Source organism: Artibeus jamaicensis, unplaced genomic scaffold (genome assembly GCF_021234435.1).
Source record: "Artibeus jamaicensis isolate MK-2021 breed Jamaican fruit bat unplaced genomic scaffold, CSHL_Jam_final contig_1132, whole genome shotgun sequence".
Classification (NCBI taxonomy): domain Eukaryota; kingdom Metazoa; phylum Chordata; class Mammalia; order Chiroptera; family Phyllostomidae; genus Artibeus; species Artibeus jamaicensis.
This window is the reverse complement of record NW_026521221.1, coordinates 1,458,876-1,482,350: the sequence shown is the minus strand read 5'-3', so window position 1 is coordinate 1,482,350 and position 23,475 is coordinate 1,458,876. Positions and strand designations below refer to the sequence as shown.

Genomic DNA, 23,475 nt, shown 5'->3' with positions numbered 1-23,475 from the left:
ATGTAAAAATAAGCTTCCCAAAATTATCATTAAGGTTTATCAATAACTGACTAACCTAGAAATCCCCCACTCGGCCATTTAGAGATGTTTTTCTGGACTGGAATGACCAGGCGTCCAAGGGGAGAGCATTCTAGAGGACTCCAGTGCGAGGCAGAAAGGTTTCTATACAAACCACAGAACCTTGAATGTCTTTAGGGCTGAATTTTTACCCTAAACTTGATCACTTAATTTTCTCTTTGTCTCCTATTCTTGCCTAATCTCCAGGCTGAGAAGAGTGGTATGAATTGGGCACAAAGCACTCAAGGCAGCAACGGGCAAAGGGGACCTCTGTCTACTCTGGAGCCCATTCCACATTCTCACAGGGCCCTGGGTGGGGCTGGCAGGCTGAAGAGCCACAGAAGCTAATGTATGGTTTGCAGACCCTGAGGGCCCAGCCAAGAACAAGGAGTCACTCAGTTACACATGAGAGTTCTGGGTTTTCAAAGGGTGTGACATGACACTGCAACCTATAAAACAAACAACTCTAGATAGTGAATGGAGAGAAGAGCACATGCCAAGAAAAGATGAAAAAGTCACATCTGAATTGGGCAGAGCAGGTGGAGAAACTTGGGGAAAAGCTGGCACAGTCAGGCTACATTTACTGGATCTGAACACTTAGGACACTTAGGAAAATCTATTTCAATGCTGTGCTCTGACATCTTTTTAACTGCATCTGCAGAACCTTAAACAGAGCAATGACTTACTCCTTCCTCAGTTACCCTTTTGGCCAGAATGTTTAGTCTAGGAGGAATTAATAAGTTGCTAGAACAAGGAAGGGGAGTCACGAGGAATGGGGAAAGGGGTTGAGAAATAGTCTCTCCAGCAGCGCAAAACTCGTGGCTGCTTTTCCCAGCAGTCAGGTCATTCTGCTACATGCAATAGGTCACAGGAGTGATGGAGCTGAGACTTAGCTCACTGCACAATGCAGAGGTGATTATTCAGAGCTGGGATGCAGGAAGATAGAGCCTGCACTTTTGGCCCAACAGAAAAGTGTTCAAGCATCCTTACTGCTCAGGTTTATCCAGCAGCTTCAATTCTTCTTCTTTGGATGTCTCATAATACTTTCTTATTTTAACCAATTCATCCTCTTGGGCTCTCTGTGTTCAAAAAGAAGCAAAACAAAACACACACACACACAAATGAGCAGTGAGAATCTGTCTACAAGCAGCGATTTTCAACCTTTTTCATCTCATGGCACATGAAAACTAATTACTAAAATTCTGTGGCACACCCCCAAAATATTTTTTTGCTGATCTGACAAAAATAGGTACAACTTTGATTTACTCACACCAGATGGTTATTGTTGTGTTGGCTGTTGTCATAGTTTTATTTGACAAGCTAAGGGAAAAGAGGCCAGTACCCCTGACTCAATAGTCAGCTATTGCCTGTTTTAAAATTCTCGTGGCACGTCGGTGTGCCATGGTGCACCACTTGAAATTGTGGGTCTAAAGCAACATGTGTCAACATGTGGTCTCTGAACCAGCAGCATCAGTATCACCTGCCACTAGTTAGAAATGCAAAATTGTGGCCCTACCCCAGACTTAACAAACTCCAAAGGTGTGGCCCAACACGCCTTCCAAGTGATTCTGGTGCATGCTAGTGTTGGAGAATCCCTGGCTAATACAAATGGTCATAACAAGTGATATTAGCTGTATACAGATGCCAGGCCACTGGGTTGCTACCTCTGAAACCTCTCTCTGTTTGCCTGTAAAAAGGTATGGTGCCAATTGTCCTTGCTTCTTGACCCTCAACAGCCCTCCTAACATATGCAGGCTGATGACTTTTTTATTACTAGTCTCCCTCTTCACTTTTTTCTAAATTTTGTAAGCATTCCCTATCTGTATGACTTATTTTAGCATTCCATCACATACACCTTACCTCTACTGTGAGCTAATAAGTATTGACAGTACACAAAGTCCTAGGTCCATGGGAACAACGAAAAGCATCCAGAAGGCATTATGCATGTTACCAAAGTCCTTCAACATCGATTACTATATTTTCATTTTACAGATTATTCCACCAGGATTTACACTAAGTACCTGAGAAAGGGCCTAACTCAGAATCTTTCTCCCATGATACCACGCTGCCCTCCAGGTACTAAACAAATGCACCGTCAGCTCCTGATGGCTTGGTATTTGTGTGCCTTCTTGTCTAGTAATGAAAGCCTTACTGATAGAAATACGAGAAGTTCCCACGCAATGTTAGTACTAAAGAGCTCCTGATACGTGTCAAAGATATGAAAATGTGTAGGGAACTGTCAATGCTATGAGGCTGGATTACTGCATTATGACAATATTCTATAAGAAACTGAGGTCCTAGGGTACATAAGTATTGACATTAATCATTTTTTTAGCTCAGAGACTATGCATATTACAGCAGTCCAGGAAGCTTCCTGGGAAATACCATTATTTCAGTAAAGAGAATCTGGTTCAGTGTATTTTCAAATACTACAGAGTCCGTGAACAAGAACAGTGAACAACTATGGGAATTCTAACTCTCCTGTGCCATCTTCTCAAGAGAGCCTTCAGTCATACCCGTTATTTCCACATATAACCCAAATTAAAAAACCATATGCGTGTACAGTGCTATTTTCAAAATACCTTGTTACTGCCACAGATATGGAATTCTTTTAATACTCCTGAGAAACCAGGTAGAGACCATTATAATTCATACTGTATTGCTAGTCAGGCAGGCTTAAGGAGTTTAACTGGCCCAGTCACTCAGCAGCCAGTGACAGAGCTGGACCTGTCTGACACTAAATCCAAAACACTCGCCCACCATCCTATACTACTGCCCACGTTCAATACCACCAGCTCATTTGAACTAAGAGTAGTCATCCAAGTTGGTATTAGCATTTCCATTCCTCAGAGGAAAGCACTGGTACACACCAACATTAAGTCGGTAGCTTACCTTCCTTAATTCTGACAGTAAGCTATATGGCTGAGTTCTGTGGCAAACGAGTGGCCTCTACCTTGAACCACTTTCCCTTGTAGGTGTGCAAAGAGATCCACTAACTCAGACACCAGAATGGAGGTGAGGAAGTTAATGTTTTTCTTCTGTCTGCTCTTATCTGAGCTTGCATTTCTCTGCCTTAATCTCATCCATGCTATATCTAAACCTTAATTGCCAAAGAGCATGAATGAATGGATCAGCAATTTTTCTGGAGGAAGGAGTCATGTATGACTTTTCTTAGACTAACATTTTTTTGATCCTCACCCAAGGATATGTTTGTTGACTTTAAAGAGAGAATAAGGTGGGGGAGGAGAGAGAGAGAGAAAAAGTGGAGGTGAGGGAGAGAAAGACATGCATTGATATGAGAGAGAAACATTGACTGGCCTGGCCAACTGGGGATTGAATCTGCAACCCAGGTACATGCCCTGACTGAGAAACAAACCCTGCAACCTTTTGGTGCCAGGATGGTTCTCCAACTAACTAAGCCAGCTGGCCAGGGCTACACCTTAACATTTTTTTGTTGTTAAAAAGACATGGAAATATGGACTCTAGCTCTGTATGTCTTTGATACTCACATTTTCATATAAGGCTGCCAGGGTCTCAAGATCAACCACGGAGTCGTCCACATTGAAAATGGCTGCCAAACACCCAAAAAGAGAGAGAAAAAAGAATAATAGGTTTGATCAGACTCCCCCATACTAATATTTATTTCATGTCTGGCTTCCAAGCAATATAATACTACACTTTCTAATAGAAGCTATATCTGTTAGCATGTTCCTATCCCTCTCCTTTTGCACAAGGGACTCCAATAAAAGAAACCAAAACGGTTGGTTGCTATTGCCGGCCTGAGCCTTGGCCTCGCCTGGGCTCAGGTTTAATTCCTCAAGCTCTGCATCCCTTCTGCAGTTTAATTTAGGCTCCACAGGACAAGTGTATGTGGTTTAAAACTAAATCAGTTTGTGGGTTTGAAGCACAATTTTAAATCTTTCTTCCCTGCTGGTAATTGAAGAGATTTAGTACCTAATGCAACAGAACTGACTCTTGCCCATTACCAAGAAGAAAGAGAGAAAAAAAGACAATGTTGGCAAATTAAATGAATTCAGGCACATGATTTCAGGCACTTTTCCATGGCCACTGCAAACAGCTTGTTTGGATTAAAAAGACAAGAAAAAGCAATAAGTGCATCAATGGCAAATTAAGATTATGGAAACCTCCCAAGAATCAGTCTTAAGGCAAACTCTCATTCACATGGGTTTTTTAGGGTTCTACTTGTTGTTCTGTATCTTAAATAAGTCGCTTAAGCTGTTAACTAATATGCTGATGATTTCATGTAGAGAGATTCCTTCCCATATACACCAGGATGCAAACAATGAATTTAAAGCCTTAATGGATTTGGCAATCAAAGTGTTTGAAATAGGCTGCTCCACATCTTTAAATAATTATTCAAAACTAATAAGGTTTGTTCCCGCAACCCCACCTCCCTTCTCTGACTTTACATTGTGAAATTAACCAGCACGCTAGTAAATTTTCTCCGTGGCAGGCTAATTAATTTTATTAAACCAACCAGAGATATTTAGAATGCCTTAAAATTCTGCTCGTCAACCATTATTCTGCTCATTGGCATTACACCATGGTTTCAGAGAAGGTAGGGATCAAGGTGAAGGGCAGGTTGCTTTCAAATTGTTCTGCTTCTTCGGCATTTTGAATCATATGAACCCCTTTACACAATTTCAACAAAGGTAATTAACTCAGCTAAGATCGTGTAACTTCACAGAACACTGAGAAATGTACTTAAAATTCCTTTACAGGCCACATTCTCCACCTTAGAAGTTAATCAGCAAGTTATTCCTACATACATGGGGCAGTGAGAAAAGAGGAGGTCAACGTGCAAGTGACAAAGTCAGTCGTCTCAGATTCCAGCAAGACAAAGAAAAATTACATTTCCAAAAAGGCCTATCTGAAGCCACAAAAGAAATATGCAGTTTGAGGGAAGCAAATGAAGGACTTTACCCTCCCACAACTGTTACTTTGTACATGGAGATAATATGAACTCACTGATTTATTAGGTAGAAGAGGCACTTCAGCATATCTGTTGCTTAAAAAAAATAGAAACTGGCCAGGAATAATGTATATTTTATGTAAATTCCAATATTTTCCTACAAAAATCAGTCATCAGGAATACAATGAGAAAAGGTAAAATTCTAAAATTTATCAGAAATGTTCACCTCTAATCATACAGCCTTGGTACCATATATGAACTGTAAACTTAGGGATGATTGAGTAACTTTAACTAATGAGAAAGAGAATGATCTGCACACTTCTTTTCCTGGAGAGGAAATCTCTGGTTTTTAAAACCAGATCACTTTGTGATTCTGGCAAGTATATGTCTGAGCTTCGGCATATCCATGGAACAGGTGTAATACCACTCACAGAAAATATTAAGAGAAGGAATGTACTTGAAAAATAATAAAAATAAATAAAAATCAAGAGAAGGAATGAGTATGCTTGGCATAGCACCTAGAACATGGTGTAAACTCAAAATGGTATCTAGGAACTGTGACTATTGTGATATTAAATCACAAAAAAACATATTGTTAATGTGTTTTAACGTTTGTTAATGCCTTATATGCTCTAAGATCTGGAAAGAGGACTGCAACTACTGAGTAGTTTCGTGCGATAGATGTAACTTTCCAGAATTCTTGAGTGTTTAAGACAGGAGGCTCAACTTTAGGGAGCATTACTAATAGCAAAGGTATATGCACAAATAACCACTCACAAAATAATGTAACAAGTGGCTGAGGGAAAGAGAAGATACCTTTGGATCCATCCAGAAAGTTAACCTAATCTTTATGTGTAATTTTCATCTTTTTTGCCAATCCACACTTGATCGTACTGCCAAAGTTATTTTTTGAAAACATAGGTCTCAAAATTTTACTTTGATCTTTAAATGTCTTTCCTTTAAATACTGAGTAAGGTCCAAACTCTCTGACCTGATTTTTAAGCCCGTCCTCTTCCTGGCTCCAAGCTACACTTCTAGTCTCATCTCCCACCACTCCCATTTCTCCCGTGTGCGCTGCGCTCCAGCCAGACTGGGCCATTCCTGAACGTGCACGGCTTCCTCCCTTCCCATACCTCATCCTCTGAGGCCCCGATGAAAGGTTCCCTTCTCTGGAAGGACCTCCTTGATCTTGGGATCATTAAGCTCTCACTCTTTTCCTCTTCTGAGGCATTGTACTTTATTTTAAGAACCTGTATTATGGTCGATTGCATAACAGTTTCCCTCTCCCACCAGAGGGTAAGCCCCTGTAGTCAGGGATCGTTCGACACACCTTGATAAACCAGTTCCCAGTGTAGTACCTGGGGTGCAACAAGAATAAACTAAACACTGGTGGATGGGGTAAATGCTACAGAAATCCCAAAGAGTGACTACTTCTGTTAGGGGTCAAAGTTTCTTCATAAAGAGAGCATGGGATCTTGAAAAAGAAAACAAAGCACTTTTCAGTGGATTCTGACAGATGAAACAGCATGGCCATGTTTCTGAGTTAAAGTTGTTTGCCCACCCACCTGCATTTGTTCTTGTTAAAAAAAAATCAAGGCTTAGTACAGAAGAGTTGCAGAATCATGCTCCTACCTAGTATAAGTGCATTGTTTGCCTGAATATTTCATATCAAAAAATATTTTCTCATTTTTTAAAGAAAAACAATCTTTTCCCATATTCTTTACTTTCAAAAACTTTTAAAATAGCAGTATCACCTTAGGAATAAAGGTTACCAGTAATATTTCAATTGTTATATTGCTTCAGGCAGACACCTGAAAAACCCATTTATTAACTACAATTAATTAAGCCAAATTCACCCCAAGCAATGACAATTTGTAAATTTACAAGTGCCAGTGAACACCAACTGAAAGGATGTGAGAGACATTCCAAGTGGAAAAAGAAGATGCAGACAGGATGATGGAACATGCAGGCAAATGGGCAGGTAGTTCTTGCCATTCGACAAGAGAAGCATCAACTGGCTTAAAGGATGCATCAATTAAGTGCACTAAGGAGATAAGACTCCACCATGGTTTGGAGCAAGATCCTGTGGGATTCTGAATGCCATAATGAAGAGCCTGCAATGCATTCAGTGCACTGCATGGAAGCATTGAGCAGTTGTGAGTGGGGAAGTAAGTTGGATAGCATTATATTACATAGGAAACATTAAAGTTTAGAATGACTGCTTTAGACCCTCTTTCAGTGGGCAAAGGTAGCAAAAACCTGAGTACTGTGGACAGAAAGAACAAGAACAGAGGAGAAAGACACTAGAGAACATACACAGTGGTATCATTATGTCACTCTGGGCACCCCACTCAGCTCTGGGACTGGGGAAAATGGAGTGTAAACTGCTCGGAGGCTTTATGCTCAGACTTGGGGGAAGACCTTTGGGCCACCCACAGAAAAAGGCAGCCGAGTCTAAGAGCTGGACATGCTCGCTGGTCTTCCCTCCAGGACCTGGGGAAGGAATGGGAGAGAGGAAATGACTGGTGAAGAAAGTTGCAGATGACAGATTAATTTAGGGTCAGCGCCAAGTATCCCACTGTGGTTTCTCCTCTTCCAGGTGAGGATCTTAAAAATAAAAGTAGAATAAAATTCAAAAGTAGTAGCAGTACTATAAAGAGATCACCTGGCTGAGCACATGAGCTTAAGGAAATGAAATTATTTATATTATTTCTATCCTACAAAGTGGTTAAAGGAGGTTAGGTTATTGCCCAAAGGTCTAAAAAGTCAAGGAGAGAAAAAAAAACCTTAGTCCTAGTTGTCCTAGGAGAGGTTTCTTGCATGTGCATAATTCTGCCCCTATTCACCAGAAACAGTGTACATTTCTACATAAGGCACTGATAGAATTATCAGGTACTGGGGCAGCGTATCAGAGAATTGATGCCTGAAGGCATTTACCATCAAACTTGTTAGCATTCCATGAACCCATTAACTAGTTAACTGATGATTACAATGTAGAAAGAAATCGATCATTGATTAAAATATTTTTGGAGTTACCTACGATCAGGTAGCTCCCTCCATTTTATACCTTAAAAACACACTCTGTTTCTCTTGCTCTGTCCATCTGCCTCTCTTTCACACACAGAATCATACACTCACACACTCATATACACCTTTTATCTTATAAGTTGAATAAGCAAATACCAGCCTACATAATTCTACAGCACGCCTCACAGCCCTGATACAGTAATTCCAAGCAATTCTAGCTTTTGTTCCCATCTGTATAGGGCTCATTATAGCAACACTCCTGCAGCTGGTGTCAGAAAGGTGAAGTGTCAAATCCACAAAGGGGAGACCCCAACAACTCATTGCTACTGCAATATCAATCATTGCTGGTGGTTTTTACTTTTATCTCCCTCTCTCCTTAGTTATTCCCACTCACACTGTCAGTTCAGCAAGAATATTTCACCTACACCTCACAATATGCCAAAAGGAAGTAGACACACGCTGTGAAAAGCTGGTAATTTTATTGGGTTCCTTTACCTTTAAAAATCTGTTACTTGGTCAAGTCTGGTTTCTGGACTCCTTTTTTGCAGGGAAATTGAGGCAAACATTTTTATGTGGTCCTCTGGTGCCTGCTCTGTACTCTAAGAATTATATACACAAGGATCATTAGAGTAGTGTTTCACCCATTAAGATATAATAACCGTCAGCAGGGACAAAAAGCAGATCAGTATCACAAATTCAAACTAGCAGGCGCACATAAAAACTATGTGCCTGCTTCAGGCACATGCACAGGGTCAGGGACTCACACAATAGGTAAATTCCCTCTGTGGTTTGGGGACAGCCTTTCACTAGACCAAGGTGAGCAGAAAGAACACACAAGAATTCTCTCAGCCCTGCAGCCATTTTTAACCCTGAAACTTTTCTGTCCCCAAGTGCACCACATCCAGTAAACAAAGGATGACTGCTTGTAGTTTAAAGGGCTTCTAATAAGCAAAAAACAAGCAGTTACTCATGGGGGCTGTTACTGTTTTAACTGTAGGAGCACCTTCAGGCAAGAAACACGAAGGATATTGAAGGAGGAAGGCACACTCCCTAGTTGGTTAGCCTAGCCGAAGGGAATCTTGTCATCCAAGGTGTGGAAGATGTCACAAACAGAGAAGGTTGGGTCCATTTACCAGCTTAAACTAATGTTGGTTTTAAAAATAAGCTCTAGCCCTAACCAGTGTGGCTCAGTCAGGCATCATTCCCACAAAGTGAAAGAACGCCACTGGTTTGATTCCCAGTCAGGGCACATGCTTGGGTTGAGGGTGTGGTACCCGGTCAGTCACGGTGCATGTGAGAGGCAACTGATTGATGTTTCTCTCTCCCATTAATGTCTCTCACCCTTTTTCTCCCTCCCTCCCCTCTTCTCTAAAAATAAATACTTTTTTAAAAAAGAAATGTTATATGTAGCCCACTTTATTCTTCTTCGTGCTTTCTTAAGTAGTTGACACAACACCTTATACAAAGTGGGATTTGAATAATCATTTGGAAGTGTACTAGATTTATTCTCAGCACAAGAAATCAAAGATTAATGAATTACTTGATGCTATTACTAGAAACTATTTTGTTAGTAATTTTAGCTTTCAAAGAGCCAATATAATACTTAGATGTTTTGCTCAAATTACTAATGTTTTTAGGGCTTGATAAATACTCAATTTGTAAGAAACAGAGAACAGGATGTAGAGAGTAAAATAGGAGGACCTGTGTTTTTAAAACTCTCGGGTAACCTGTCCCCACAAACTAATTCCCTTGGTTTCTACCAAGGAAAAGGTAAGGATGTGGGGTCATGGAGGAGGCAGTGGTAGAATCTGAGAGACTAGGAAAGGCAAAGCAGGAACATCTCCCCCAAATCTCACTCCCCAACAAGGCCAACACGAGGAGGAAAGACCAAGTGCATGATACAACTGGGCGAGAGGTGAAAAGAAGGACGGAACATGAAGGTGGGTCAGGACAGGACCTGACAGGACAGGGACAGGACAGAACCTGCCCCTACTGAGAACCCCATAACCATGTCCCTTCACAATGGTGGTAGCTCACATACAACCTTCCCTCAACATGCCTCACTTTTTCCTACTGGCCACTCTGTTCCACCTCCAATCAGCAGCAGGCTCACCTGTGCAGGCGCAGTTGCACGCCAAGCCTCATTCTAAGCCTGTAGTCAGATAAAATGCTGAGGGCACCAATTATTAAAGCAGCTTAAAGGAATCTCTGTCCACTACACCAGAGGGTGGGGACAGTACACAGATGTTACTGGGGATTAATACATAATAAATTAATGGCGAGCATTTATTGGGAGCTTTCTGTGTGCCATGTATTGCTCTGTTTTACATTTAACTGTATAAAGTGGATGCTAGTGCTGTGCCTAGTTATTTTTTAAATTTTTTTCCCTTAATTCCCACCAAGGATATATTCATTGGTTCTTAGAGACAGGGGAAGGGAGGAAGGAAAAGAGGGAGAAGGAAAGAAAAAGAGAGAGAAAGAGAAACATCAATCAGTTCCCTTCTATATGCATCCTGACCAAGGATCAAATCCACAACCTGGGTATGTGCCCTGACCAAGAATTGAACCAGCGATCTTTTGGTGCACATGATGATGCTCCAGCCCAGTGAGCCACACTGGCCAGGGCATGCTGTCCCTAGTTTTACAGATGATGATACTAAGTCACAAGAATCACACAGCTTGATTTCTAAAGCTCAGTTCCATATTCAAATTGACTGGACTATGATTATATTATACTTCTTTTATCCCTTTATAAGTATTAGGCTATAAATAATCACTACTCCTAAAATCCTCACCTGAAACACACACACACACACACACACACACACACACACACACACACACCAGTTAACCCACTACCAACAACAGTCTGTACAGAAGCCTTGGTAAATGGCATCACGGGCTTTCACAGCAATCAGCAGTTTCCCAGTGGGAACCACATACAGCCCTCACCTCCCCTCTGCCCAGAAACTTCATTTGTATATGCTACAAAGCTGAAACATCATCATTATTTAGTTATCACTAACACTTATTTCAAACATGTTGTAATTGTGGGATAAAATTATCAACATTCAAAATTTTTACCTATTTGCAGCTATGCAAAATAATCAGTATTGCAGGTGAAGTCATAGCAAGACAAATTTCTAAAAGAGAGAAATCTGGAACTTGTCAAGCCATTATCTCAAAAATATGTAAATATAAAAAGAAAATAAAATCTAATATAAAGACTACTTTTAAAAAAGATATTAATAATTGCATTTTTACCCTGCATGCCAGAACTAAGAAGGCAAAGGCACACAGCATGAAGAAACACAAACAAAACTTGCTTCCAGACACATGAAGAATAAGCACTATCTAGGGAACATATTTCACAATCGTCTCTACGCTGCCAAGTGCCTGCTAGTGTGTCCTGTTGGTTGATACGAACTTTAATTGAGGCTTTGAGGGAAACAGGAGGCAAGTGTAAAGAACACAGTGAAGAGGAGCCAGCTTGGAGCTGGAAGGAAAGACAAGCCCAAAAGGGATGCTTATCTAATCGATTCCCAAACCTCAAAATCATTCAGTCTTATAGAGTAAAAAACCCAATTGTCAGCCAAGTCCAAGCTTGTATTATATGCCTGGAGGTGCCCAAGATGCCACTTTGTAGGTGCAATTAAAATTGTCCATGGTTCAAACCTCAAAGGAGGGATACAGCATAGAATTTGCACCACTTCCCCTCCTTCATCCCTCTATTCTCCGTAGGGCGGTGGAATGAGAAACAGTTTGGGTTAAGCTGCTTCTGTTCTTCCATTAGTTCTGGTTCTTTTAAGCCAAAATTACATTCCAGGCAGATTGGATGGTGCCTGAAGGTAAAGAACAAAGAAAGGCCACCCTCTGCTCTCCGGACTCAGCTCTGAGAGAAGGAATGTACAGTGGCTTCAAAAGGGGTGGGGGAAGCCTGCTGCTCAGGTGTTTTAGACTCAGTGGGGGGACAAGAAAGGTGGGAAAGGAAAGAGCAGTATTGAAACTACTGTTTAAATTTACCCAAAGATTTTTTAAAACTTGAGCTCTGCCAATATTCAGTTAAGTCGATTGCCCCTCACCTTCAGGACTTGATCGCATGTCACCTTTGTGGTGGACACCTCCATAGGTGGCCCCCTCACTGCTTCTGTTACTTCCAACGTATTGTGATGGGGAGAGGGGACAATTAAGTAAAGTTTTCTCATTCTAAAATCTGGTTTTAACTAAATTTGACAAAACAAACAAGTCGGCTTCAAAAGATTCCTGCTGAGAACCCCAGATTGAAGATAATCCATCATCGAGAAAATGACAAAGCAGGCACTTTGATTGCAAGTACAAATTTTTCATCGGTCATGGCATGACTTGAAAACAAGGACACTCGAATCAGATTTGCCAAGACTCTGACCTCCCTCAGTTATAACAGAATTTATCAAGAGACTGAAATCTAGGTCTACACCCACTATTGTCAACAATGAGCCTCCCTCCATGTACATATTAAGCCTTGAGATGTTAGCTCATGAGAACCCAAAGCCATCACAATTAGCAAAACAACAAAAATTATTATTAACCTCATTTTAATTCATATTTTTGCATATGTTTTCTAATGTGCATATTAGTTTTGTCACACATTTACATGATGTACATGTTTTAGAAAACATACCTTGAGAAGCACCCTCTGAAACTGTACTGATAGGAGTACCCAGTGTAAATTTTGCCGATCGGCTGCCCTTGAGTACAAGGTCTCCTACACTAGAATCACAAGGTTCCTCAGGAAAATCCTAGACAATTCACGGTGAATTTCAAATGCCTGGTCAAATTAATTATGTTTTACACAACTAACATAAACTTTGACAGATATTTCTAGAAATTGTCAGGCAGTTTCCAGTGAGCAAAGTCCAGTGGGCATTCTCAGATCTGGGGGTCAGACTCTGGGCATATAACTAACTGGCATCCTCTTACATTTGCATTTAAATTTTACATTTTAAACAGAAACAAAGTCTTCGATGCTGCTGAACCCCTAACTGGGATTCTGGACTAGTAGGAACTAAACTGAAAAATGTTTTATTTTGATGTTAGATTAAATGTTATAAATATAAATTCTGAGTGTACGGGAAATTCCAAATGAAATGCCAGGAGGTTTCTGGCACCTAGTCTGTTGCAATGCATACGGAGGTTTATATCGAGAATAGTCAACAGCAATTTTCCATCTCCCCTGGGAAAAGAATAAGAGGAAATCACTAACGTGGAATGAAAACACTAATTTGCAATCATGCAGGCAGTCACTGTGTCCAAGGATGCCAAAATGCTTTTAAATACAAGTCATCCAGTTTAGTGGGTGGAAAACCAGCAAGAAGTAAATCACTTCTTCAGAGCCTCTCCTGGACCAAACACAAATGCTGTGGGTATTACAGTCAGCCTTCTGAAACCATTCTTCCTCTATGACCAAGGGCTCGCCTTTAAGTCATGCAGTGCTTTAAACTTAGTCACTACATGGATCCGGCTTTCTCCTGCAAGATGCCGGACCACATCTTGGGTAGAGAGAAACAGATAAAGGTGCTTACCCTTTGGGGATGATACATCTCTAACACAGCTCTACCTATATAACACCATGCTGGAATTTTCACATGCTCGTTGAACACTTCAGCCTAAATGTCTCCGGTCATCTCAGGCTCAAATCATTGAAAACTGGATTGATCTTTCTGTGTCTACCCAGGCTTTTCCTCCTCTATTTCCAGGTTATGTTTTTGGCATCATTATACATATTCTTGTTAAGGCCAGGAACCCAACAAACATATAAGACTTCTTCAACACTGCTTGTATCTAATATGGCCAACAACAACAATTCTCTCTCCAAATATCCCTTGTATATGGTGTCCTCCCCTACGTTTCTACAGACACAGCCTTAGTTCTGGCTTCATCATTCATCTCGGCAATCACAATCCCTTTCTAACAGATTTATCCACTTTTAGACACTTGATGATCATTGCCCAGGTTCCAGGCACAGTACAAGGTTTCTAGATTTCTAATAACCTAGAAATTCTTAGAAAGTTAGTGAGCACACATTAGTGAGCAATCACTCTCTTGGAGAATATATTCTGGAGATGAACATGAATGAGAATGTACGTGGATGAACAAATAAAATATTAAGTGCTCTATGGAATTGAATAGAATTAACTTAGGATGACTTCAATTAGGGGGGATCTGGAAAGGCTTCTTTGAAGTGACATTTGAGCTGAAACCTAGTAAAGAAAAGAAGCTGGCTGGAAAGGTATTTTAAACAGAGCATACATGCAGAGCTATTCATTTAAAATGGGCTATGCTTTCAAAGACTCAGAGGAAGGAAAAAAGAACATGGCCCTTTTAAGGAATGGAAGAGGTTAGAAGGCACTAAGGACAGAAGAAAGCGCAGCCAACTGCAGCAGGAGATGCAGCAGGAGAAACTAGCTGTGCCCAGAGCCTGGCAGGCCTTGGAGGCCCATCTTTTCCAGCCTGAAAGATATATCTGCCCTCAAAATCAGATCACAGCACTGCGTCTTCAACTGTGTCTCCCTGTTACTGATGGGACAATGTCCACACCCTGTGTGATGAGACTCAGCCCCGCCTGTGCTGGATGCCGCTCGCCTTTCTAGCCCTGTGCCCTGAAACAGCACTCACACATAATCTATCCACTTGAGCTATTCCTCCTTTACACATGCCTTCCTTCCACTGGAAAAGCTCCCGAGTGTGGTGAACCTCGTTTTACCCTCTAAGACTCATCTGAACTTTTACAGGAGGAGACAAGATACTGCTTTGTTGTTTCATAGGTAACTCTACTATAATCTTGGGCTGCTTTTCACATCTCTCCCACCACCCTATGAACTCTTGAGAATGTTACACTCTGGATCTTATGTATTGTGATCGTCATGGAGCCTGATACAGAGCTGGCCTTCGAAGCATGTTTGCTGAGAGAGGGAGGGAGGGGCAGCGGGAGGGAGGGGAGGAAGTTTTGTCCAAATGCACTAATGGAATATATGACATTCAGATTCCATCTAGTCTAAGGTTTACTTTGTTTTTTAAATCAAACTAAATTAAAAAAAACATTTATTGAATGACTTTTATGTATGATACATTAGCTTGATCAGTTGTAAACAATGCTTAATTATCATAGAAATTCTTAGAAAAGAAATGCAATACGACATAACAGAATAGACACTGGTTCTCTACTTGTAGATTTAAGACCCTGAGATACACAGCCCCGAAATTTCACTTCCTGAGTGCACACTACAGGCAGCATCTAGTGGACAATGGAGACTTGCCCACCCTACAAATGAGGAAAACAATGTCCCTTTTTAAAGAGCTGAAACAATAAAAACTTATCCATCTATGGAGGGTAACTGCAGGCTGAAATACCGCAAACTCTTATCTAGGTGACCAACCTGTAATCTCAGCAAAAGGAAAAACAGCACAAACAATATACAATGCCAAGCAGAGACAAGTGATACGGAGGTAATGATGAACAGATATAATAAATATTTCCATCCTGACAAAGGGAACACACTGACTGTGCAGTTTACACATCACCTCCTCATGAGCCTGAAAAGGGAAAGTTACAGTGTTTGTCTTTGCGCAGTGACAAAGATGAATATATGCCCAGAAGGCCGAAGAACAGTCTCTGAAGGGTGGTCACTTCCCTTCGGTTGTCGTGCTGTGCGACCTTGCCTGGCTGCCAGCTGGCCTGCCCCAATCCGGGCTCACTGCAGCCACACCCCCACATGAAAACAAACATTTTAGGCCAATGTTAGCACAGGGAATCCTTTCATCAGGACGACAATGCAAGGCCAAGTGCATTCCATTCACGACCAGACATGGACTCAGAATGAAATGTAACTGACATAGCCCGGCTCCTAAGTGACCTTCAGATGCCAGTGTCAGTCAAATGATTCTAAAGAAAAATTAAGCTCAGGTCATACTGCCGCATTCATCTGGAATGCATTACTAAATGAAGACATGAAATGGGGCTGCAGAGCCAACTCTGTGGTGGGTTACAGAGGCTCCTGGAGCAGGAGGAAACTAAAATGGCGCCCACACGTCCTCCAAGTCTGTAACACTACAGTTCACATTTCCAGTGCTAACAGGTAAGTTCACTTCTGCTTCACATACGCAGAGTAGAATACTGGAAACGTCTCTTATTCAACTCACAATGAACATTTAATCTGGCAAGGCTGGAAACCCTGGGAAAGTTTATGGTCCTGACTTGGTACCTGGAATATCCAGGTACCATCCAGGAATATCCACTTGGTACATGGTGGGAACAGCTCTTGGTGGGATCAGTTGTCCATATGGCCAACGGATATACTATAGCAGGACACGCTTGAAAAGAACTAAGTGAAGTTTAAGATACTGTTGCCAGCGTGAAAACTCATATCCATAGTGCTGTACATCACGGTGATGAAGCTGAGCATATTTGGTTTTTACCAGGCTTATGAAGAGTGCTGTTGTTTAGGACACGACCCTGCCACTGAACCTGAGGAATTGCTTTTAATGACTGCATCAAAAATGTTAGTCCCCTTGACATAAGACTATAAACTTCCCTGCTGATATTTTTATTTTATTTTATTTACTTTATTTTATTTTATTTTTCCTTTGTCTAGTATCAATTCCTGGTTTGAATTTACCCAAAACTCAATTCTTCCAGAAGACCTAACACCTAAAGTTACTGAAGAATTCCTTTCTAATTTTGATAGTGGAACTTTTTAGCCATTTTCTTTCTGTAATTCAGATTACTTACTGCAACATTTTTTGCAGGTTTAGCATTCATACTTATGTATTTAGTTCTACCATTAAGCTTAAATACTAAAAATAGACAGTTTATTTGAATACTCTGTGACTTTCACCTACTTCAGGATATTTTTAGCTTTATGTGGAATTTTTACTGTTTGCAATAAAGCAATATCTTAAGCCCTTAACAAAGCTCTTTCGAGAGGAAAAGTAGTGTGTGAAAGTATCATAAGCATCTTTCGGTTCAGAACCTGTGGGAGTCTTCTGCTGGGTACCAAAATAAAATAACGTTGAGGCAACGAAGACTGAAATCTGGAGGGCAGTGTGGTTTGAGAGTGTCTCCACTGCAAACCTGTGCTAAATTCTACTGAAAGTACCTACAATGATAGTATTACTACTCAGAAAATATGCAGGGATATGTTAAAAATAGATTCACATTTAACTGATTTCTGAGAAAGGGGAGTATTGTTTTTAATCAAGATACAGATTTCAAAAGACATGATGGTTTTTGGTCTTTTTTTTAAGACTAAGAAAAATATATACAAGTAAAATTTCCCTCTTCAAAGGTCTGTTTTCAAACTGATCCAAAGACAACCAAACTGAAATAACATTGTTCGGATAAAGGAAGGGATGAAGAAACAATAATGTAACAAGTGAATAAAGAAAAGTGCTTCTCCATAATAGAACCGCAACTAATGAGGAAATGATGGAATGATTTTGACATCTTCTAATAAAATCATGAATCTAGGCAAAGATCACCAGGACTCACTGACATCATAGACAGACAACCAGACGTTACATATTTCTTGATAGAATATATGATAGCATTTACGAAGTGTTTTCCTCCCAGTCAGATTAAGTTTCTAGATCAAGCTAACAGTTTGCAGGAACCATTGGGGACAAAAAAAGTTAATAAATAAAAACATGGCAATACAATCAGCAAAATCTTGTATGAAACTCCACAGGACACGTAACATGGTTTCTTCAAAAAATTAATTACAAAGAAGAAAAAAGATGGATTAGAACTCTCTAGTATGAGAAACCTGAGAGACACATCAAAGGCAATGCATAAAATTTGTTTGGTTCCTCAAATTAACTGTAAACAAAAGGATGAATCAGTGAGTATACAAATAATCAGGGAAATTAGAACTGCTTACTTGATGATATTGAGAAATCACTGTAAATGTTTTTAATGATAATGGCACTTGAGTTGTGCATGATAATGGCACTTGAGTTGTGCTTGAAAAAGGGTCTTTATCTTGTAGCCATGAATTTACATTTTTAACAGATGAATAACGTCTGAGTTTGGCTTCATAATAATCTAGTTGGTGTAGAAACGGTGCTTCATATGAAATAAGAGGGAGCTGATTGTTTTGTATCTAGGTAGTAGGCACATGGGATTCACTATGGCACACTAATTTTTTACATGTTTGAAATCTTTCACGATAAAATGCTGAAAAAAGTAAAAGTCAGGGGGAAATGATGGAAAAGACTTACCCTGCTGGATATCCTTCATTTCTAAATGCAAACTAGATATCAAGATTCCCACAGTTTGAGATCGTTTTCCATCCAACAACTTGATGATCTGAAATTTAAACATTAAGTTAACACAAGTTGAAATGACCATGCAATCTTTCAGAGGCGTATCAAAAACATTAAGATTTTTGTTTGTCCCCATTAAGATCTGGGGACAGATTATTGTGACCCTCACTCAGCAGTTTATAAGTGATACGATCTTGGAAAAGTAACTGTACTGCTAGGTATTCAACTTCTTTGTCATGAAGTAGGGCTGACTGACTTAGCTTGTACAATTATTCTAGAAATAAACGACAATATATATAAAGCACCTAATATAGTTCTTGACATAGATTATTTAAATAAATTTTCCCTGTTTTGGAAAGTTAGGTTGCTTCATATTTGTGTTACTATTAATATAAGCAATATAATACTTTGTACAGAAAACTTTAATTTTAAGTGATCTAGAATTATTCTTTTGTAATAATATATACATATATTCCAAAATTTGTACTTTAAGATATTCCAAATACCTCACTGACAATTATTTCAATCTTTATTTTGTGTTCCTCTAAACCTATTAAGCTAAATAAGTTCCTAATAACTTAGCACGCAGTGGTCACTAAGGGAAAAACGTTACCATCTCTCTCATGTGGCATGGTTACAAAAATCCTAAGACAAGCACTGAAAACATTACCAAATCTTGTGGTTTTTAGTGCACTTTCCTGAGTAAAATACAAACTAAACTAAACAGCTATGCTTCCTTTCCCACCAAGGTACTTATCAACTTACCAGCATATAGTGAAGATGAGATTAATAACGGACACCTACATGTATATTAGTACTGGACTAGCTGAGTTGTTTGCTGGTTGAATAATAAGAGATACCATGAGTTTGTTCAACCAAGATTGTCTAATTATCTATCAATCAATCCTAAATCAATTATTGCCAGCCTTTGCCTTTCCTTTCTCTGCTCAAAATGGCTACTTTTATGTAACTACCAGAACTAAGATATAGTAAATACCAAGCTTTCATCAAGATAAAAGGAAAATCTGATTTTTCAGCCTAATGTGTTTAATAATTTCACCAGTAGCCTTAAAGGAAGATTCTGGGAGATACTTTAAAAGAAATAAAGAAGAAACTTGGTATGTTTAAGTTATTTTTATGAAAGCAAAAGCAGAGGAGGAAGAGATTATGTATAATCAAATATTTTGTTTATGAATGCAAGTTCCAGCTTTTTCTTAGACAAAGAACATATATTTAAAGTGAAATAACTTTTATTTTACTTTTTATCCTCACCTAAGGACTTTTTTCATTGTTTTTTTTTTTCAGAGAGAGAGGAAGGAAGAGAAGGAAACATTGATGAGAGAGAGAAATATCGATTGGTTCTTTCCCCATATGCACCTGGACTGGGGACTGAACCCGCAACCCAGGTATGTGCCCTGACCAGGAATTGAACCCATGATCTTTCAGTTGTGGATGATGCCCAACCAAGACATACTGGTCAGGGCTAAAGTGAAATAATTTTTTAAAGTCCAATGCAGAATTAAGAAAACCTAATGCAGGATGTAAGTAAATCTTATGTTATGGATTCACTCATCCCACAAATATCCACTGTGGCTTTGCTCTGCACTGTGGGGATGGAGAGATTGACAGGGTCATGAACTTACTGACATCTTCTATGTCAGTACATGCAGGGTCTCTTCTAAGTATGACATACAATTCAAGTAATTTTCCAATTGATAGGCATTTAGAAAAGTTCCATATTTAGTCAATTATTAACAAAGCTGCAATGACCAACCATGGAGATATATCCTTAGTCACGAACTTGTATTTGGATAGAATAGATTTACAGAAGATATTCAAACAGTATGTCCATTTAAAATCTTAATAAACATTGCTAAAGTCTTTCTAATAGGTATATCAATTTACACTCTTAGCAAGAATTTGAGAGTGACCACTTTCCTGTTCTCTCACCCATGGTGGGTATTATAAATTTTAAAACTTTTGGCCAACATAACAGGTAAACTTTTTCACTATTCTGCCTTTTAATCACTTAATAGTAAGGTTAAATATTTGGTTATTGGTCACATGTTCTTGTGATTTGTATACTTTTTGCTGTTTTCTAATTACTAGGTCTCTTAAGCTGGTATAGTGCAAAGAAATTCAAATAGAAACATAGCTCATATGATTTCACTCATATGTGGAACATAAAACTGAAAACAGTAAAAGAGTAGACAAGAAAAACCCATATACACGGACAACAGTACGGTGGTTACCATAGGGAAGCACGGCAGGGTATAGTAATGAGTAAAGGGGGTCAAATTTTGGATGGTGGGCACACAATGCAATATACAGATCATGTACCATAGAAATGTACACCTGAAACCTGTATGAACTTTTTAGCCAATGTCATCCCAATAAATTTTTTAAAAGATGAAGAACGTAGTTGAATTGCAAGAAGAAAGAGATATGCACAGAGACCATTGTAGATAAGGGGCATTTTCTAAGGGAAGGAAAGGAAAGAGAACTACCCTGTACTGCACCCTTACTAAGTGCTAGGTATTGTGCTCCCTGGTACATGAACTAACCCAAATGGATGGTTGTGCACTGGGGGCAGTGAGCACCACCGCACTGTAAACTTCTGTTCCCTTAGTGTTGGTCCCCGCTGTGGATTCCTGAAGTGATAACAGTCCTTCATGCTCAAGAGTCCCGTAAAATGAGTGCAGTCACCTCCCCCCATGGCTTTAAAGCAAGAGGCACAGAAACAAACAATCGGGCAATTGTTCTGCTAGCCCAACACTCCTTTTTGATATCTGTGACCAAATCTCACAACTTGTTACCCAGACATATACTTATATTTAAGGCATTGACGTTCACAATGGAGTAGTTAGGAAGAAAACATTAGGAAGAGAAAAAAAAAACAAGAATGAAGAAAACAGAGAGAATGAACAAGGAAAATAAAAAAGAAAGAACAGATTCAGAACATGACAGAACACTTTAAAAAAGATGTTCAATCAGTTCTCAATTAAGAATGATCACATCATTTTTAAAATCATTTTTTAGAACATGGTGAAGTTTCAAATAACCAGATGCAATTTATGTAGAATCTTCTGTTAACTGAAAATCCCCTTCTTTTCTTTATATTGCATTCTATGAATACTTGGTATGCCGACTTCGAGACAGACAAAATGAACTTCAAAAATTTCTCTCTGAAGAGAAAGAACATATGACAAGAAAATAAACTAATATTGTATATTTATTCTTCCCAAATTTTGGATTCTTCCCAAATCCACCAGTTTCTCTAATATATTCTGGGTTTGAAAAAATCAAACCCAATCACTTGTATCTTCTGTATTCACATTACTGAACAGTGTGGACTGGTGATCATAATGACTACCTGAAAAATTTTTAGAGTCCTAAGTTACCTGAGATTGTCTGATATTAAACAGTCTGCCCTTTTCATAGGATGAAATGTAACTAATACATTAAAAAGTAACCCTGGTATTTTAAATATAAAAGATACCTCAAACTATTCATTAATAAAAAATTTAATTAATCAACATTGGCCCATTATTTCAGCATTCTGGTTATTATTCCAGTGCTGTTTTAAACATTTTTAGAAGTTGTCTGGCCCAAGTCAAAGGCTCCCAGCAATCTCACAAGAAATACAAATACAGCTGAGCACTACAGCTGTAAAAGAATGGGCCTGCCCTCTGGCTCCTAGCTTTAGCGTGCTGAGCTGCCAGGGCCCCCTGGCCAGCATTGGAAAGGGACTGGCATCATAGTCTGGTGACTGGTTATTAAAAGTCAGGAGATCAGCCTCTGACTTCTAGCCCTGCCCTGACTCATCATCACTGTCAACGCTGGAATGAGTCGGTCCAATTCAACAGCATTCTCTCAATGCAGACTCCTATGTTAGTGTACTGCGAGGGATGCAAAGATTAAAAATAGTAATATATATGTACCTGTATATGTATATGAACACATATGAATATGTATATATCCTCATTCAATGGGAGCTCAAAGATTAGTTTCAAGGGAAATATATAAATAAGTTTGATACAAGGGAGTTATTTACAGGGATCAGTTAACATAAGAGGTTTCTAATTATTCTTAGGTATATGATCCCTAAAAATTCCAGGACTTGTTGAAAGGTGCAGTTATGATTCAGATGGCTCTTTCAGGCACCATCTTCCCCTAATAAACTGAAAGCCTTCCCCACAGTGCTACATTCAGTGTCTTTTTCCTGAAGCAAAAACAAAAGTCCAGGTCTCACCTTCAGAAGACCTCTGCACAAGGGAGGTTTGAGAGATAAGCTCTGCAGATTATGAACCCCAAACGATTGTATAACTCATATTCTGGTCATCCACATAGGAAGGGCTCTACCCATTCTGCATGGCCGCCAGGGTGAAGGCTCTTCCGGGATGAAGACCACCAGCAGTAGGGGCTTTTCCACTGTGGAAGACCTTGAGGCCAGTCTCCCACATTCAATTGCTGGATATGGATAGGAATCCTGACTTTATTGCTCCACAGGTTCATAATATGCATTTCAAACTAATGGTTTTCCTTGAAGCTCCCAACATGACTTCCTTCCATGCTGGTTCTTGGCCCCACTTCAGGCTATTCGAGAAAAATACTTCAGAAAACACTTATGGGAAAGTATGAGTACTTGCAAAAGTGCTTATCCAATGCGTACTCTGGCTGACGTGGATTTTGGTACCACTTAACCCTTAGCATTGAAGAAACCTGCAAATGTTGTCTAATTTATCCTTCTGCCCCTGGATTGGCCCAGAAGCCCAGATATTTAAGGACAGACTTTACTTGAGAAGAATGTTCATGCTTTTAAATCTAAAAATTACTATGGTGACAGTTCATACAAAGTACACATATTTACAGCCATTTTTTATCATATGTACACACAGACACAAACCAAACAGAATCCTACCTCAGCTATTGTAAATACAACATAAACTTATCATACTATTCCTATTCAACAACTACTCCCAACACCCATTTTTATTCTTCTTTGTCCTCCTGTGCCCATTACTTGATTCTGTTTAATCTTCAAAATCATTTTCTAGTATTAACTAACTTTTGGCACCAAAGCATTTTATTTTGTCTGATTCAAATTCCTCCCGCTTGCGTTTTAATCTTTCTCTGCTCCCAGGGAAGACAGACAATAG

General features: G+C 39.5%; 1 protein-coding gene across 3 annotated transcripts in view; it reads right to left on the bottom strand.

The window, feature by feature from the left end:
* The window catches only part of FMN1 (formin 1), a 372,744-nt gene that overhangs the window by 129,634 nt on the left and 219,635 nt on the right, over nucleotides 1–23,475 (bottom strand). For all 3 annotated transcript variants that reach the window (XM_053665418.1, XM_037133159.2, XM_037133158.2), the window contains 3 exons: nucleotides 18,272–18,359; nucleotides 3,567–3,628; nucleotides 1,048–1,136 (listed from right to left, as the gene is read on the bottom strand). In XM_053665418.1, coding sequence (XP_053521393.1) covers nucleotides 1,048–1,136; nucleotides 3,567–3,628; nucleotides 18,272–18,359 — 239 coding nt within the window. The remainder of the gene's footprint in view (nucleotides 1–1,047; nucleotides 1,137–3,566; nucleotides 3,629–18,271; nucleotides 18,360–23,475) is intronic.